This window comes from Mya arenaria, chromosome 4 (assembly GCF_026914265.1).
Source record: "Mya arenaria isolate MELC-2E11 chromosome 4, ASM2691426v1".
NCBI classification, from domain to species: Eukaryota; Metazoa; Mollusca; class Bivalvia; order Myida; family Myidae; genus Mya; species Mya arenaria.
In genome coordinates, this window is record NC_069125.1 from 57,426,187 (window position 1) to 57,442,628 (window position 16,442).

A 16,442-nucleotide genomic window follows, 5' to 3' on the forward strand; every position below is an offset into this window, starting at 1 on the left:
CACACTTGTTCTCCTGAATATTGCATACATAGCCAGGCTTACACGAATGTGTGCCGCACTCTACAGCGTCCTACCAAGTAAAATTGTTTGGTTTTTATGTTTCAGAAGTGGTCACATACTTAAGAACCAAGATAGGTGGTAACCATTATGTTATTCATTCAAAATGTTGTCTGTATTGGCTTAAATGGGTTACTTAAGTATACCTGGTATCGCAACACTAGTAATCTTTTGTGCTTTTGTGATAGGGCAAAGATTTTGAACATTTTGCTTGAAAAACGAGTTTGATAGTAAAATCTAAAAGAATAGAATCGATTAGAAATACAAACATGAAATATTGAATAATTTTATGTACATGAAAAATATTTGTTCGGAAAAAAAATCTCATCAGCGGGGTGGTCGTGAAAACCGGGTGGTCGCATATAAGGTTTTTACAGTATATCCTATATTAAGTAATAGAGCATGACAGCATGCTATTATGGTGGCTCATGATTTTCTTTGCAATTTAACACCAACGAAAAAATGTTTATATAAACTACAATGAGTCCATTAAGATAAAAGGCGATATAGAGTCAAATTGCTACTTAGTCGTAGATTCGAGTTGGCGGAGCGTAAACGTAAACACGCCAAAATACGCAACATTTAGATCGATAACGCGGCAATTGTGCACCTTAACGCAATCAGAAAGTCGCGTTGTCAGAAAGGGAAAACCAAAAGTCAGCAACCATCATAATAACTTTTTACATTTGTGTACATTTAAATTGGGGATTTGCACGGGAAACGGCTCTATAAAATTCAACTTTAGGTAAAAAACTGAATACTTTGGTTCTAAAATATATGGAACAAGAAATAGAAATTGATTCATACAAAATGGCACACACATTTATACTTGTAGATACCATGTAGAGTGAGGCTCAAAAGACCACACAACGTTCAATATCTAAATCTAGTATAAATACTCAAACAAAGACGGTATGTATGTTGAAATGGTTTTTCTGCAATCACAATATACTAAAGATTATGTACTATTTTGTTTAATATCCTTTAAATGGAGTGCGAAAATTCATAATATGCCATGTTTCGGGGCAAAAATATGTCATGTGGCGGGGCAAAAATATGTCATGGTGTGGGGTGGAAATATGCCATGTGGTGGAGCATAAAACATCTGTGTGGCGGGGCAAAAATATTCCATGTGGCATGGTGAAAATATTCTATGTGGCTGGGCAAAAATATGTCATGTGGCATGGTGAAAATATGCCATGTGGCATGGTGAAAATATGCCATGTGTTGGAGCATAAAACATCTGTGTGGCGGGGCAAAAATATTCCATGTGGCGTGGTGAAAATATGCCATGTGGCGGGGCAAAAATAATTCATGTGGCGGGGCAAAAATATGTCATGTTGTGGGGTGGAAATATTCTATGTGGTGGAGCATAATAAAATCTGTGTGGCGGGGCAAAAATATTCCATGTGACATGGTGAAAATATGCCATGTGACGGGGCAAAAACATTCCATGTGGCGTGGTGAAAATATGCCATGTGGCGGGGCAAAAACATTCCATGTGGCATGGTGAAAATATGCCATGTTGCGGGGCAAAACCATTCCATGTGGCGTGGTGAAAATATGCCATGTGGCGGGGCAAAAATATTTCATGTGGCGTGGTGAAAATATGCCGTGTAGCGGGGCAAAAAAATGCCATGTGGCGGGGCAAAATATGTCATGTGGCGGGGCAAAAATATGTCATGTGGCGGCGCAAAAATATACCTTGTGGCAGGGTGAAAATATACCTTGTGGCGGGGCAAAAATCTGCCAATCAGTCGAAACTACGAAAACGCTAGATGGCGTATGTTTAATGTTCGCCTTCGGTCGGCATGCACAAAACGCTTTCGAAACAAATCCTGTTTACCGCTGCAATTTTAAACAAGTTCATATTAAACTTACCGCTGTAAAAGAAAACTTAAATTAAAAAAATTCATTGAATTAAATGCCTACATTCAATTTTCAGTAGGATTATGTTCCAGTTGTGCTCTCGTAGTATTTCAGTTACTGTATTATTGCCAAAGATTGTCACTTTGAACGTTGTTCGTATGTAGGTTCGTTTGTATCTTTTTTGTGCATTGTCGCATATTGTTTTCAAATGAATTATCAAACCAGAATGTATTCTAGGACAACCTTATTCAAGTTTAACCGTTTAGTTTGCCTCTCAGATTTCATTAATATTATGCATTTATTATAATAGTTTTTAAGACTATATTTAGTTTTCAGTTATTCGTCATCATAAGTCCCTTCCACTGACATTTCCTCTATTTTGGGTTTACTAAGGGATGCTCAATAATGTGCGCATGCCTACTAAAAAGCGAAAATACTCCTCGTGGCGGGGTGAAAATAGGCAACTACGCCAGTAGCAGGGCGAACATACGCCGGATGATTAATCAGTATTTTCTCGCAACATGCGTCCATATATGAAATAAATAAATGCAATCATTGATTTAGATTGCCATCTTACTGCTGTAAATGAGTGTAATTAATAGTTAAATGGCTTATCAGATCTCAAATCTGAGTGTCCTGCTGTGCAGTTTTCGATGTTTTTTTATAGAAAAGGACCCTAAATGGCCCTGAGCCAATAAACGAATACACAGGAAATTGGCCCCTACTGTGACACCAGTGCATTTAGCAGGAGATGCACAGCAGGGGATTATCATGCCAAACATTCCTTAAACTAGACCTTTAATGATTAAGTCTACTACTTAATGGTTGCCTATATGCAATCTCATTGGCTGAAAATGAAGGTTGTATTCTAATAAAAAGTTTTTGTTTTTAATTTATTTGAAAATGCATGCACCGATCAGTTGCGGAAATATCGTGTTCCTAATCGCACACCACTATTCCGCTATATTGTGTTTTAGTGTTTATTAACGTCTGAACCTCGCCGTCAGCAGTCAAGACTATGACGTTAGTTATAAGTCCCCGCGATTTCCAGTGACAGTTACTCTGTTTGCTCTTTTCAAGAAGACCCCTTAGTGTGTGGGGTTTTTTTCAAATCATGTATACAACACCGATACACGGGAAAGAACTTTCCAGGTGTTTTACCAGAACTGTCTTCTCCAAATTTTCAAGAAATGCCAGTACACCAGGCATTGGGGCTATTGGTTCCATAGTTTTGATATATTTCGGTAAGACGCGGTCGGGATTGAACCCTGGGCCTTTTGCATCGAAGCGGCCGCTCTTCCAATAGGATATAAGATCGATTCCGCTATAGAGCTCCTGTTTGTATTCTATATAATTTATATAACGTATTATACATGTGGTGGCTTTGACCCTTCACGGGTCTAACTGCTTATGTGAACGAGTATTTCATTCGTTAAAAAGTACCAACTTCCTCATAAGGTTACAGGCAGCGTTTATAAGAGTTCATATAAAGATAATAAAGTTTTAGTACCTCTTGCGTTGGTTTTATCCAGTGAAGTAGACCTCTTTTTTCGGTCGAAACAACTTGAGGACTAGGCTCTATGTCCACTTCGCATAGGTTATTATATTTGTGGTAATTCACGGCCGTGCAAGACGCGCGAAATCTACATTCATTGATGCACCCTTCAAAACTAACATCTTCAACCGAAACTATCAGATTCCGCATCTTGATTTGACCATGAAATTTATTCTTACCAGCTTCATTTATTTCAACGATGTGTCCTTTAGTTAAGCTTTTCAATTGCAACAGTTGTATAACTACAATAAATACAGTAATGATCATTTTAAATGAAATACTTGATCGAATATATATGAATAACAAACGCTTTCCACGGATCTTCTTTTCATAAAGTTCTTTATGTTCTGTACCGAGTTGACGTGTGTCTCCCGTCTGCCTGTTAATAAGCTCATTCTCTTAGACAGCCCTAGCATAATATATATGTATGGTATTATAATATATCAACATAAACATTAGGGATCGATTATCGAAGATTTCGCCCGCGGAGACACCTGCTACCGCCTGTAAAATACCTTGAATTGACTTAGAATAACTAAACCAAACCTTAAATATTCTGTGTGTTTCACATAAGCATGATAAGTAGATGTAATTATAAGATAACATGAAAGATATTCCAGAATATTTATAATGCTTTGAAGGTCTTTCGAAATACCAATATTGCTCCAACAAAATGAAAAAAAATAGTATGCATATGTATTTTATGTTTTCATTTTCCCGATGAATTTATTGTGGTATATTTTAATATTTGCTGCTAGGGCTTCTGTAATTTGATTTGATTAAAAAAATGATCGGTTATGCAGTAGAAACTCTGTTTTCAACATGTTATGCTAACAGCTTAACAAATCATTGCAACTGTTATATAGGAAATATCTTCGTAGATATGCGTGTACCTGCAGTCGGATTATCTCCCTTGTAATTAGTTAATCAATATGCGGTTCAGGGGGGAGTACCGTGTGCTGGCGGCATATAAACCAGGTGCTGACGGTGCTTCCACTTGACGGTCTGTCAGTGTTAGCAATGGTTTCAGGCGCCCATTATCATGGGTCTGATGGGAATTATCAACGATTTCACGAACATTATATCTTACATCAAGTTGCACCGAAACATCGACCTGTTGCCAGTTGTAGTGTTCCTACAAAGAACATTTTGTTTAAAAGTCAAGTCAAGTTAACCAATTCCCTATGGTAGTTCGAATATAATTGTATCTGCATACATGTGCTTAAAACCTTTTTATCGTAGCATTAATCTACATATATGCACCATCAAACATTGAATCATTCCTTTTCGAATACATTTACTATGATCATTTCGAAATGTGTATGAAATAATTAACGAAACACAAGATAAAGTTGAAAGCACGTTTCACTGAATGTTCCTCTCAAGTACGCAAAAACAAGATGCTTGTCGGCAAACTGCCAACAATGTCGAGCCCGCCAATGTCACAATCATGAAACAATTCTGAGAAAGAATACTTTTTAACCGTGATAGGACAGTTGATGGTTATGCAAGGCAATGATATTAAACGAAGAGCTGTCGTAAGACAGCGCGCTCGACTACGCCGCTTTGACCGTCAAAAGCAATAAAAAAAATCAAATTAAAAAAGTCAACAGTTACCTTAACCCTCGGGGCCCCAAAACACAATCTCATGAAAGGTCTCTATAAATTCTTTATATATACCAAGTTTGCTCGCAATATGTCGACCCTCCCTTAAGTAATTCAATACCAACCATTTTTCCATTAATAGTTACTTTGACCTTCATCCTAGGGGCCTCAAACGCCATCCCATGAAAGGTCTCCATAAACTCTTCTTATATACCAAGTTCGGTCACTTTATATCAAACCTAGCTAAAATTATTCAATACATAATGTGACTGACGCTGCCCTCCAACCAGCCCGCCTCAACAATGACGCAAGTCATTCTAATAAGTTGTTTTCCAGGTGTGAAAACCTGGTTAAGAATATAAAAATGTGCCCGTCAAAAGAAATAAAAAGAAAATTAAAAAGTCAATCAAGGGCCATAATTTGTATTTTTGTTTAAATGGAGTTATGTAACCTTATAGTAAGATGGCTGCCAATTAATTATGCGAAGTATTAAGTCAATTGAATGAAGGGTATAGAAGTTTTTTATTTAAATCCAAACTTGCCCCTCAACTTCGACCTGCCATAAAACTTTAACCCAAATTCCTAGGTCAATCAGGCGCCATAACTTGTATTAATGATAATGTGTAGTTATGTAACTTCATTGTGTGATGGTCCTGAACATCTGTGTGAAGTATTAAGTCAATAGAACGAAGGGTATAGAAGTGATTATTAATATCCCAACCTGCCCTAAAACTTTAATCCAAGTTCCATAGTCAATCAGGGACTATAATTTGTATAACGGATAAAATGGAGTCTTCTACCCTCATTTTGTGATGGCCCTGAACAAGTGTGTAAAGTATTAAGCGAATTGAATGAAGGGTATTGGACTTCTGTGAAAATCCAAACCTGCCCTAAAACTTTAACCGGACGCCGACGTCGACGCTGGGGCGGGTAGTATTGCCTTCAAGTTATTCGAATAGTGAGCTAAAAAGCCAATACCTGAACAATGATCCAGAGTGTGACCTAGACCTTTGACCTACAGACAGTCTTGTACGCAACTCAGCGTCCTCTCAGTGAACATTAGTTTCAAGTTATTTTTAGTTCGTCATGCATGATGGCCAAGTTACAACCCGGGCAAGGCTCGAGTATGACATTGACCTCTGACCTATAGATGGATATTGCAGCGACAAGCGGTCTTTTGTGATGATTATTTTTGCCAAGTTATTGAAAAACACGTATGCGTGACCAACTAACAACCCAAACAGTGGATGTTGACCAATGATCATTGGGTGTGACCTTGAACTTTGACCTACATATTGATATTGCACCCAATACGCCGGTTTCTCATGATGAACATATGTTCCAATACATTTTAAATCACCCAATGAATGGCCAAGTTATAAGCCAAACTTGGACGCACTCGTATACACCGAACTGCCTTTGTGTTTATGTTGAATTATCCCAAAACAAGCACGACAATAAAGGATTTTTCGGTTAAAATAAATTTAAACAATTATACTGTTCCAATCAAATAGCGCTGAACATGCACTGACAGCCACCAGTTGGTCGGCCTGTCTTAAACAACTGTTCCAGTACAAGGCAGAGCATTACCAGCAGGAACAAGACAAAACAAATTGCATTAGTACAAAACTTTTACTTTGATCTTCAACTTGCAAGTTTACAAATATTTAATAAATTATAACTTACAACAATGCAAGTTCAGCGAAAAGCAATATTTCACATATTAACATAGTCAGAGAACACTGATGCTGTACACTAGTCTTAAATGAAGAGCATGTACATCTTCTTATTTGGTAAACATAAAATAAACAAACAAAACTACAGGTGTAGGACCTACTCTTAAGACAAAAATGACAGTAGAATCCAATGATGATATTAAGACAGCGTGTTTATTAACAAATTACCATTTTGCTTAATTGCATAGGTATCATTTTTTACTTCTGAATAGTAGCAGATGTTAACTGATGTTAAATAGTAATAAATACCATACGAACAAAACATTACTTTAATGCTAAGTCATTGTTTGGTTAAGAAGAGATTCATAAAAAAAAACTCCACAAACAACATTAAGTATGTTTAGTCCATCTTTTAGATTTACCTATAAGATCTATTCTATGTGATATGTTTGGGATTACAATTTTTCAGAGTCAGAGTATTTTTCAAGTAAGTTCTTCCTGTTTTCCTATCTGCTTCCAGTGCAGCAGTTCTGGCAATTTCATGCCAAAAAATGTCTTAAAATATTAAATGGTACAGGGTTTAAAAATTAAATAGATCATTTTTACAGTTTATTGCATGGGTGTTCAATGTTGGATATGAGCCTACAAATCACAAAAACACAATAGAACAATAAAAGATGAGTAAATAGAGACAAAAACTATCACCAAACCAGTGCACTCTAGCTATTACACAACCTTAGTATTAATTACACAATTAATCACTTTGCTTCCACAGTGCCAAAAATACTTTCAGAAAAGAGAAGTGCTCATTATCGTAAATAATTATATAATAGCTAGAAACACTGCATTTTTTCATTACTGTACTAACTATTATTTCCTGCTTTTATTTTCCCCAATGAATTGTTATTCCTACAACTGAATTTCCTTTTTAAACCTATCAAAAATAACTGAAAGTAAACATAACTGAGCAAAAAGCTGAATATGCATTTGCCACTAGCTCAAGGGGATTCAAGAATGAGGTTAAAGTCAGTCACTCATATATTCAGTAATATATATTGTATCTAAATACCCTTAGAGCTACATTTGCAAGGTGTTCAAATTAAAAACATTAAAAACTGCACAACATCGAATAAGGTATGGGTCAAAAAGATATTAAAGAAACCTATATAATTTTAAGTGGAAACTTTTGCTTGTATACTACAGGCAGTACAGTGAATTATCGCTACAAGTTATAACAAAAGCTTATTCAACTTTGAGCCAGGTGGTGAATAGTGGATAGTTTAACACATTCTCCGCACAGGCGGGCAGGAGGAAAGGAGATAAGTGAATGTGTATCGCGGGAAGGGAACTATGAGGCAGTCTGCTCCTGTGCATGTGTCGACGGCGAGTCCTGGGGCTTCATCACGTCGGGAAGCTCTGGTGGACTCGATAGTGGGGTCACCTCCAAAGGTTCAAACTCTCCATCTGCAGGTTGAAAGCCAACTTTATAAAAACCAATACTGGAAATTTTGCATATATTTTCAATCAGATTTTGACCAAATATTTTCATCATATTTAAAAGTAATTCAAGTAAATTTTAACTAGGATTTCAAAACAATATTGTCCAAAACAATCATAATAAAGCCATCAAGGATATATTATATCATTCAATCTGCTTTTGTTTTTCTCAGCCCTTATTAAACAAAATCATTTAAAAACAAATGCAAAAAAACATTTGCATTAAAAAAATGGGAAAGATCTGAGTTTGATCACTCTGGCATGTACACTTTTACATGCAACACAAGATGTTGTAATGGCATTTTAAGTCCAACAATTGTAGTCCGTTTTCAATATTTTAATTAGCTTTTATTTCATTCTATTAGTGTTCATGCTCATGCCTCCGCCAGCAGGCTTGCCGCACATATTCACATTAAAATAAAGACAGCCCAAAAAACAAATAACAAACAGCCAAATATTCATTTAGTAACAAAACAACCACCAAATTTCTATAGTCTTTAATTGGTTTTAAAACTTTTGTTATTTAGAAGCTTGAGCATACTCACTGGGTAAAATAAAGGCATTCACTTGGCATTTTGCACTGAACATTAAAAAAAAGCATTTATTTTTGGTCTACTAAACCATAAGTAAGCAATAGCCTATAACATATGATTATTCTAGGACGTCAAGAAAGTGTTGTTATTCTCAGAAAGGGCGTATATGAGCATTTTGGAGAATAAAAAAGGGGAAAATGAAGATAAATCCCAGGTGTCTGTTCGTTCATCATTGCAATTAAAAGGACCAAAAAAATGAAAGAAAAACCAATAACTGTAATACCAAAAAGCAAAACTGTGTAGTACAATCACAGTTTCATCTGATCAGCATACTGTTAAAACAAAAACTAAGCCAGCTGTATTCTAATGTAAAAGGGAAATAACTATTAATGATTACTAAGGTGATTTACCTGACAATGAAACTGACAGAGACATTATGCCTGTAAACACTGTGAGAAAGTTTTATCATGATTGAATACAAAATAAATTAAAGTAATTGTCTGCAAAATGCCCAAACCTACAACTTCAATGAGTTACAGAGGCCTTTAACCCCATTATTGGACTTGACCGAGTTATTATTCCCACACATGTCACTATGTGTCATCATAATTAAATGCAAATTGTCTGTACATGGTGTAGTTAATGCTGCAGCTGCAGCCAATGCGACCTATATTTCCCATGAAAAGGTTTACACAAAAAAAAGCTTTCCTAACAAAACAGTACTAATGTTGTATGCAGCCAATCTCAAAGATGCTTACTTAATAGAACAATGGCTTATTTATCTTTTAGTAACTTTATTGTGTGGGTGTCTGCCTCTCATCCAAGAGGTTTTGGGTTCAGTCTTTCTCAATCATTAAGGGGAGTTAGAACAACAATTCTGGATTATTGCCTGGAACAGACTCAAGGATTGAAGCCTAATTTCTCTACCCTCTTATCTTACATAATGTCATCACTAAGGTGAAGAAATAAGTGTACCTTCTAGCTTAAAAGCAAGTCCTATAGTTGCAGGTGCTTGTGCCCTCGCTGTCTGGCTGGTAAATCCGCAGTCACCCAACGACTTGTTGTCATCTAATGGCTGCAACAACACACATTTAACATACAGTAGCTGTTTTAGGGCTGGTAAACTATATGCATTTATTGCAAAATGTACAATCCTCAATTAGTAGAAAAAGCTTGTGTTAAGCTTTCATTTATGAAACAGTCAATTTTACTTGTCATATGATTGTTCACAAAATCCTTTGTTTAAATAAACACCCAATCAATATAATGCATTTCAGGATTTTTTGCAAATATTTGCACATTTCATATTGGAAAAACTAGTTTATTTAATGTCAACGAACTGCTCATAATCAAATGTAAATGAAGTACCTGTTCATCTTTGTACAGTCTCTGATCCTCTGGCTTTTGTTTCACTATGCCTTCTACAATTTTCTTTACTTCTAACACTGTCGTAGATTCTTTTGCATCTGTGAAAACTGTCATTTTCTTCCTCCGGATCATTAAAAACACATCCTGAAAATAGTAATTTAATTGTCTTCAAAGATATAAGAGGTAAACAAATCATTAGTATCTTATTGTCAGATTGTTTCTGTTCATCTTAAGATGGTAACATATGTATACAACACAAGGCTCTCCTTAGACTTTGAAGGTCAAGAGTCATTGTTTTAGGGCATAAAATGTGTTTCCATTGGTCAAACTATCAAACATATCCTGATGGGGTTTTAATACATGTATGTTCAAAACCCATGGTGTTGAAAATGGCAGACCCAAATATTAACTTAGTAAAGCCCAAAAAATGCTTCAACCATTAGAAACTAATCAACTGCACTACAGATTTACCCATTAGAAACTAATCCAATGCACTAAAGCTTCACCCATTAGAAACTAGTACATTGCACTTAAGTCAATCTTCAACCTTCCCATTCAAGCTGTAGCCCTGTTTGCTTACACTGGTCTTCTTGACTGGGAAAGACAAATTTACCTCGAATTCTTTGAGTTTCCATTATTTTTTTGTTACTCAGACCCCAACTGTTTTTTTCTACACTTTTTTAACACAATAAAGTTCACAATATCTGTATCAAATAACAGAATGGTGTAGACTTTGCAGTATTTTTTTCAATTAATTTTAACCGCCAATGTCTTGCAAATTGGGCAAAAATGTGATTGGGAAATACACAATCATGCCAAAATAGCGTATATATACAAATATACATGTTTGGACTTTCTTTATTATTATACATCAAACAGTAAAAAAGCTGGTTCTGTCTTGTTTGTTTTTCAAGAAACACGTTTTTTTATTCTTTCACAGAAACTGTGCTTGCCAGATTTAAAAATGTATTTTTGGGGGAAATGGAAGCTTTTTCACAAGGGGAAACAGCCTATAGAAGGCAGTACATTGCACCAAGAAAAATCTCTTTAGTATGTTAATAAAACAGATCAGTTTTTTTAAATTGTCATTTATTCTGTTGATTCTGAGAACAAATACAAAAAATAAAAGTAAGCCAAAATGGACCAGGCTGGACTGGGTATTTTGGACCAGGCCAAAATTGAAACTAGGCACAAAGGCCCTTATATTCATCAATTCATCTTTGTATATAAACCATGTATTTGGAAACTCCATATTAGTGACACAATCAGAAGAAATACTTTATGCACAATCCTCAAAGTCGGTTCAGCAAGTATTGGGAAAATCTGTCAAATCTTTGAAAGGAGATAACCGGCGATCTCTGTTAATTTCTGTCAGTTCTCCTGATTTTAGAATGGAAACCACTTTGTCTTGAATGCAGTCTGTATGAAAGTCATAACCAAATTGCCGTATACGAGGTCGCGCAATGCAGTCTACATTGCAGGACCGAAGCAGTTCTTGCAAGACCAAGCAATTTTGTATACATTTTAGTGAAACTTATTACAGATAGAGTAGCTAAGTATTGCTACATGTATATCAACAACAATATATAATGTTTCCATTTCATTTCCCTATGTTTCTGTTCATACTATGTTTCTGTACATACTAATTCCATCTTTCTTTGATTCTCCCCCATCTTGTTGTTGGAGGTTCCTCAAATGTTCAGTTTGAGGCAAGACACATTCACATTAACAAAATTAATGAGGAACGATTTTACTATCAGTTTGTTACCTATTAAATTATTTAAATTATTTATTAAGGCTTATAAATATTAACCATAACTTAAATTTGACCCTAACCGTAACAGAAAAAAATCATTCATAGAAATTGGGAAATGAGAATAAACAATCAAACACCATTCATAATAGATTAAATAATATCATGTTCAAGTTTAAACATTATATATGTTCCTATGATTTAGAATTACCAACTAAAGTCCGATTAACATTAAAATTATTTGTGAAAAGGTTAAATGGTTTCTCTTCCTTAATTATTGGTATTTCTCAAGTTTTCCGACAATACAATATCGACGATATTGATCGTCTCATGTTTCGTTTAGTGCGGGTATTATTTATATTGACACCGTTGACGTCACAGCAAAACGTGTAAAGCATGCTGCATGCTGGAACACAAAAGAGTCCGGAGCAAAGCGACTGCTCGTGTATTCGTATTTAAAGCTGCAACAGCTAATATTTTTAAAGCCGGGTTGGCTAAATAATTACTTAAAGGGAATGTAATGTGTATTTTCAGATTTATTTATCTTTTTTCTAAATAAATTAAAAGAACGATAAAATAATCAAAGTTTAATAATAAGCAACACAAAATATAACTTTACACTTTTAAACTAAAGACGGGAACGCGACTCAATTAATTAAGACGACATAGCATAACCCTTGTTTATAATAACACAGATATCTTAACACGGTTCTCAATTATAATTTAATAATTGGTTAACAAACGGACTCAGGATTAAGAAACAAAATAAAACGACACATGATTTATATTACCAAAATCAATTAACACTTATTGTAATCATAGATGATTATAGGGATGAAGGTCGCAATTATGACAGTGGTGTTTTTCACACATTCCAATTCTGATAAAGAATAGGAGGAGTTTGGTTAATTGGCACTGCTGAACCTCACCGACACGCCTTCATGCTGTCGTCGATCCTGAATGGCCGATACAAATGTCGTAATAGTCCCGACACGCCTTCTGGCTGTCAGTCAACCGTTGTAATCGCAACAAAATCGGGTATTGTCAAAACTGATGATTGTTTTGATAAGGATTGTCGCTACGCGGATTAAAACATGTCGGCATAATTAACGCAAGTCAGTAATTGGCCTTGCCAGCGGAAGGCACGTCGGGCCCGACAAGCCATAAAGGGCTGGCGGAAACCCTGAATACTGGTTAGGACAAGTCATAATTCCCTGGCCGAACAGGCAAGACTAGTGCATTTTTCCGAAATTTAAATCCCTCAGTTATGAACATTCTAAATATTGGCTTTTGTATATTTACGCATAAATTGGTGACATCACAGCATTTCGCGTGCTCAGCATTTGTAGTATTCAATTCATAATACATTTATAATCGTCTTAGCATCTGCTCGACACTTGGACCCTTAGTAATTGAATACTTCTCTCGTTTATGTTTTTAAAATATTTTGAGGGTGCTCAGCCAAAAAAGCGTTAAAAAGGCAGACAATAATACTAGTACATCAGATAAAATGCAGTTCAAAGAAAATCGAAACCGATCTTTTAAAACAGCGTGGCAAACATTCTGATGAGGATGGTGAAGATGATGATGACTTAGAGATGACTGAAACCTTGTTTTCAATTTGCGGTTATCCTTTGGGGAATAAATGGACACTACAATTAGATTTTCGTTGTTGTTTTTTTTAAATTATTTTGAGCAAGTAAAACTGTTTTTGGGCAAATGGTTTTCTAAACTTCTAGCCCAAAAGGAAAAGTGCTGAAAAAAATAAGAAAAAGACTGATAGCAATAAATTTTGATATAGTATAAGGCTCAAATTATAAAGCTGACATCCGTCGAACTTTCGTATAGATTGTGAATGTTGGCAAAGGTAATCTGATGAAAGAATTTCATTAGTTTATGTAAAGTTTAGGACAAAAACAGTTAATAAATCCAGGAAATAAATAAACCACAATCCTGAGCATGCGCTCCGGAAGTATCGCAGATTTGATCCGGAATGAAATCGCGGGTCTAGCAAGCACTGATAATCTATAGATAGACACAGAAGGCAGTTTCCAACCCATGGGTTATATGTTCATAACTTAATAATAACTAAATAATGCTACATTACACTTTATACAAATGTGTCAATCCTTAAAATAGATCTTAGTTGATTTTTAGAATGAGTATTTATTATTATTTATAATGTGCGATTTCAATACACAGCGCAGAATTAATCATAATCTTAACAACTGATCTAAATGCAGCAGAAACGAGAAGTAAAATCATTCAAGTCATAGAATTATAATTTGTGGTAACCTGGAAACAATTTTGTATTTGCAACCACATATAAACATGATTTTATTTTACGTCATAGAAATTTAAGATAAAGATTGACTGTCGATCGCTGGATAATATCTAGTATATGTGAAAATATATGGTTCCTGGTAGAAGTCCATTCAATTTATTGACTTAAAACGTTCATTTAACCTACCATTGTGAAGTTCAGTGAACGAAAATCAACACAGAATTGAACGCTCGTGAGAACTCCGAAAGTCACGAGATGTAGGTTGCATTCAACTAAATGTATCGGCTAATGCTACGCAAAAATCCGGCGCAGTAATCAAGTGATGTTCGAGTTATGCTACGTCGCAGTAAAGAACATCTGCGAACAGTCTTCACCAGTTTTGATATTATTTTGTATAACCGTAAATTAAAACAGAGAAACTATGTTTACCCTTTAATATATTGAATTTCAAGGACCCCATTAGAATTAATTTGAAAAACCTGTGATAATATTTATTTGGGTTGCAGTAAAGCTGTATATGCTTAATAATGATGAAAATATTATTATTATTATTATAATTATTATTATTATTATTATTATTATTATTATTATTATTATTATTATATGTATATTTGATTTTATTTTTATTATATTTATAATTATTAATATTAGTATTTTTATTATTATTTTTAATAAGAATTATTATTATTATTATTAACTGCTAGTGATTATTATTGCGTAACATATAACATAACAAATATTGTGTGTCCTTTGAACGCCGGTTAAGCTATGGTCACAATGCCTTTTATATATTTAGACAATTCAAAAGCTCACATGAGCTTATGTTGTGTTGTTATGCTGTCTTGCGACTTCAATTAAATATCATCTTATAAACATGTTCTCTGTACGTTTTGTTGGTTTCGGTCTACCATTGTACCTATATGAGGCGACACAGACCAAACTTAAATATTACCAGTTTTTATTGATTTAATTACTGCCATTCTATAAAAAAAAAACATGCTTTGAAAAATATCCTATAATATAGTGAAAATCTAAGTCAAATAATAAAGACAACATTTGCATCGTTTGCAAGATACAATTATTATACTTGAGTGTAAAGTTGCAATGCAATGCATCAAGCAGTTGCCGAGTTATTAACTTAAATCTGCTTAAATGCAGATCAATTTCTAAATTGAATAATAATGGGCCATTATTTGGATTATATGCAGAATACAATTATCTAACTTGATTATTCAAGTAGTTTGGATGGTATACCATTCACCATTTTATAAAGTCTCAATGAAATACATTAAGTAATTTCTGAGAAATTAACCTATACGTGCTTTCATGCAAAACCTTAACCAGAATGTCTATGTCAAATAATAAAGGGCAATTATTTGCACATGTCTGAAGTGTCAATGATGATGTATTTACCGAGATATTGACAGAAATGTGTTTACATGCTGAACCTTAACCAGAATTTCTAAGTTGAATTATAAAGGGCCATAATTAGCATTATATGCAACATAAAGTTTTTTAACTTTCTAACTTCTTAGTACCATTGTGTAAAGTCTCAATGCAATACATCTTGTAGTTGCTGAGATACATTTGAAGGGTAGCAAGAGATACTGATAAATTGTTTTGCTGATGTGGAGGCAACTTGTCAAGTGTGTATCATAAAGATATTTGTGTGCAATATAATAGGATAACAGTAAGCCTTCAGTTGTTGTGTGGACTATTCCCTGAAGGGCCATTGCCGTGAAGATTGTTTTCGTAGACAGGAAGAACCTGTTCATACCTGTTAATGCTGGAATAGCGACTATAGATTTGTGTTCATTATTGTACACAAAACTTCTCTATGCACCAAACCACAAAATATAGTTATGCAGATGGTGCAGATGATCGTCCAATATTATATCAGTCACAGCAACTGCCCAGTCACCAAAACTGACTGTTCCATAGTCATTACTAATATATACCACCACATAGTGGGTATTTCTGTGGAATGCCCGGACTTCAATGTAATCACTAGCAATAATGAACGCTCTAAAATGTTCAGTTATTAGTCTCAAGGTTGAAACCATTTATATAAACATGGGACAAAACGTTGCAGTTGTCATTACAGTACTATCTTATTCGAGGTATCCCCGATTGTATTTTTTTCCTATACTTCCATCATTTCAGGTTTTATCAGACCATAAATACCCATCCTGAAAAACTAGTAAGATTATCATTTGATAAAGGGAGTCAGGCTCAAAGCAGGGTT

At 34.8% G+C, this 16,442-nt stretch overlaps 1 protein-coding gene across 1 annotated transcript; it reads right to left on the reverse strand.

Moving 5' to 3' along the window:
• Positions 1–6,704: 6,704 nt before the first annotated feature.
• On the reverse strand, positions 6,705–14,504 carry LOC128232898 (elongin-B-like). The gene is made up of 4 exons (XM_052946694.1): positions 14,384–14,504; positions 10,161–10,304; positions 9,768–9,867; positions 6,705–8,226 (listed from the first exon to the last, which is right to left on the reverse strand). Exons 1-4 carry the CDS (start codon positions 14,384–14,386, stop codon positions 8,111–8,113), a joined length of 363 nt encoding a protein of 120 aa, XP_052802654.1. The 5' UTR covers positions 14,387–14,504; the 3' UTR covers positions 6,705–8,110.
• Positions 14,505–16,442: the final 1,938 nt, after the last annotated feature.

What these genes read in the sequence shown, in the direction of transcription:
- LOC128232898 (XM_052946694.1), bottom strand. An exon ending in GACTGTACAAAGATGAACAG is followed by an intron (nt 9,868 to 10,160) that starts GTACTTCATTTA and finishes GTGTTGTTGCAG; the next exon opens with CCATTAGATGACAACAAGTC. An exon ending in ACTTGCTTTTAAGCTAGAAG is followed by an intron (nt 8,227 to 9,767) that starts GTACACTTATTT and finishes TTCAACCTGCAG; the next exon opens with ATGGAGAGTTTGAACCTTTG.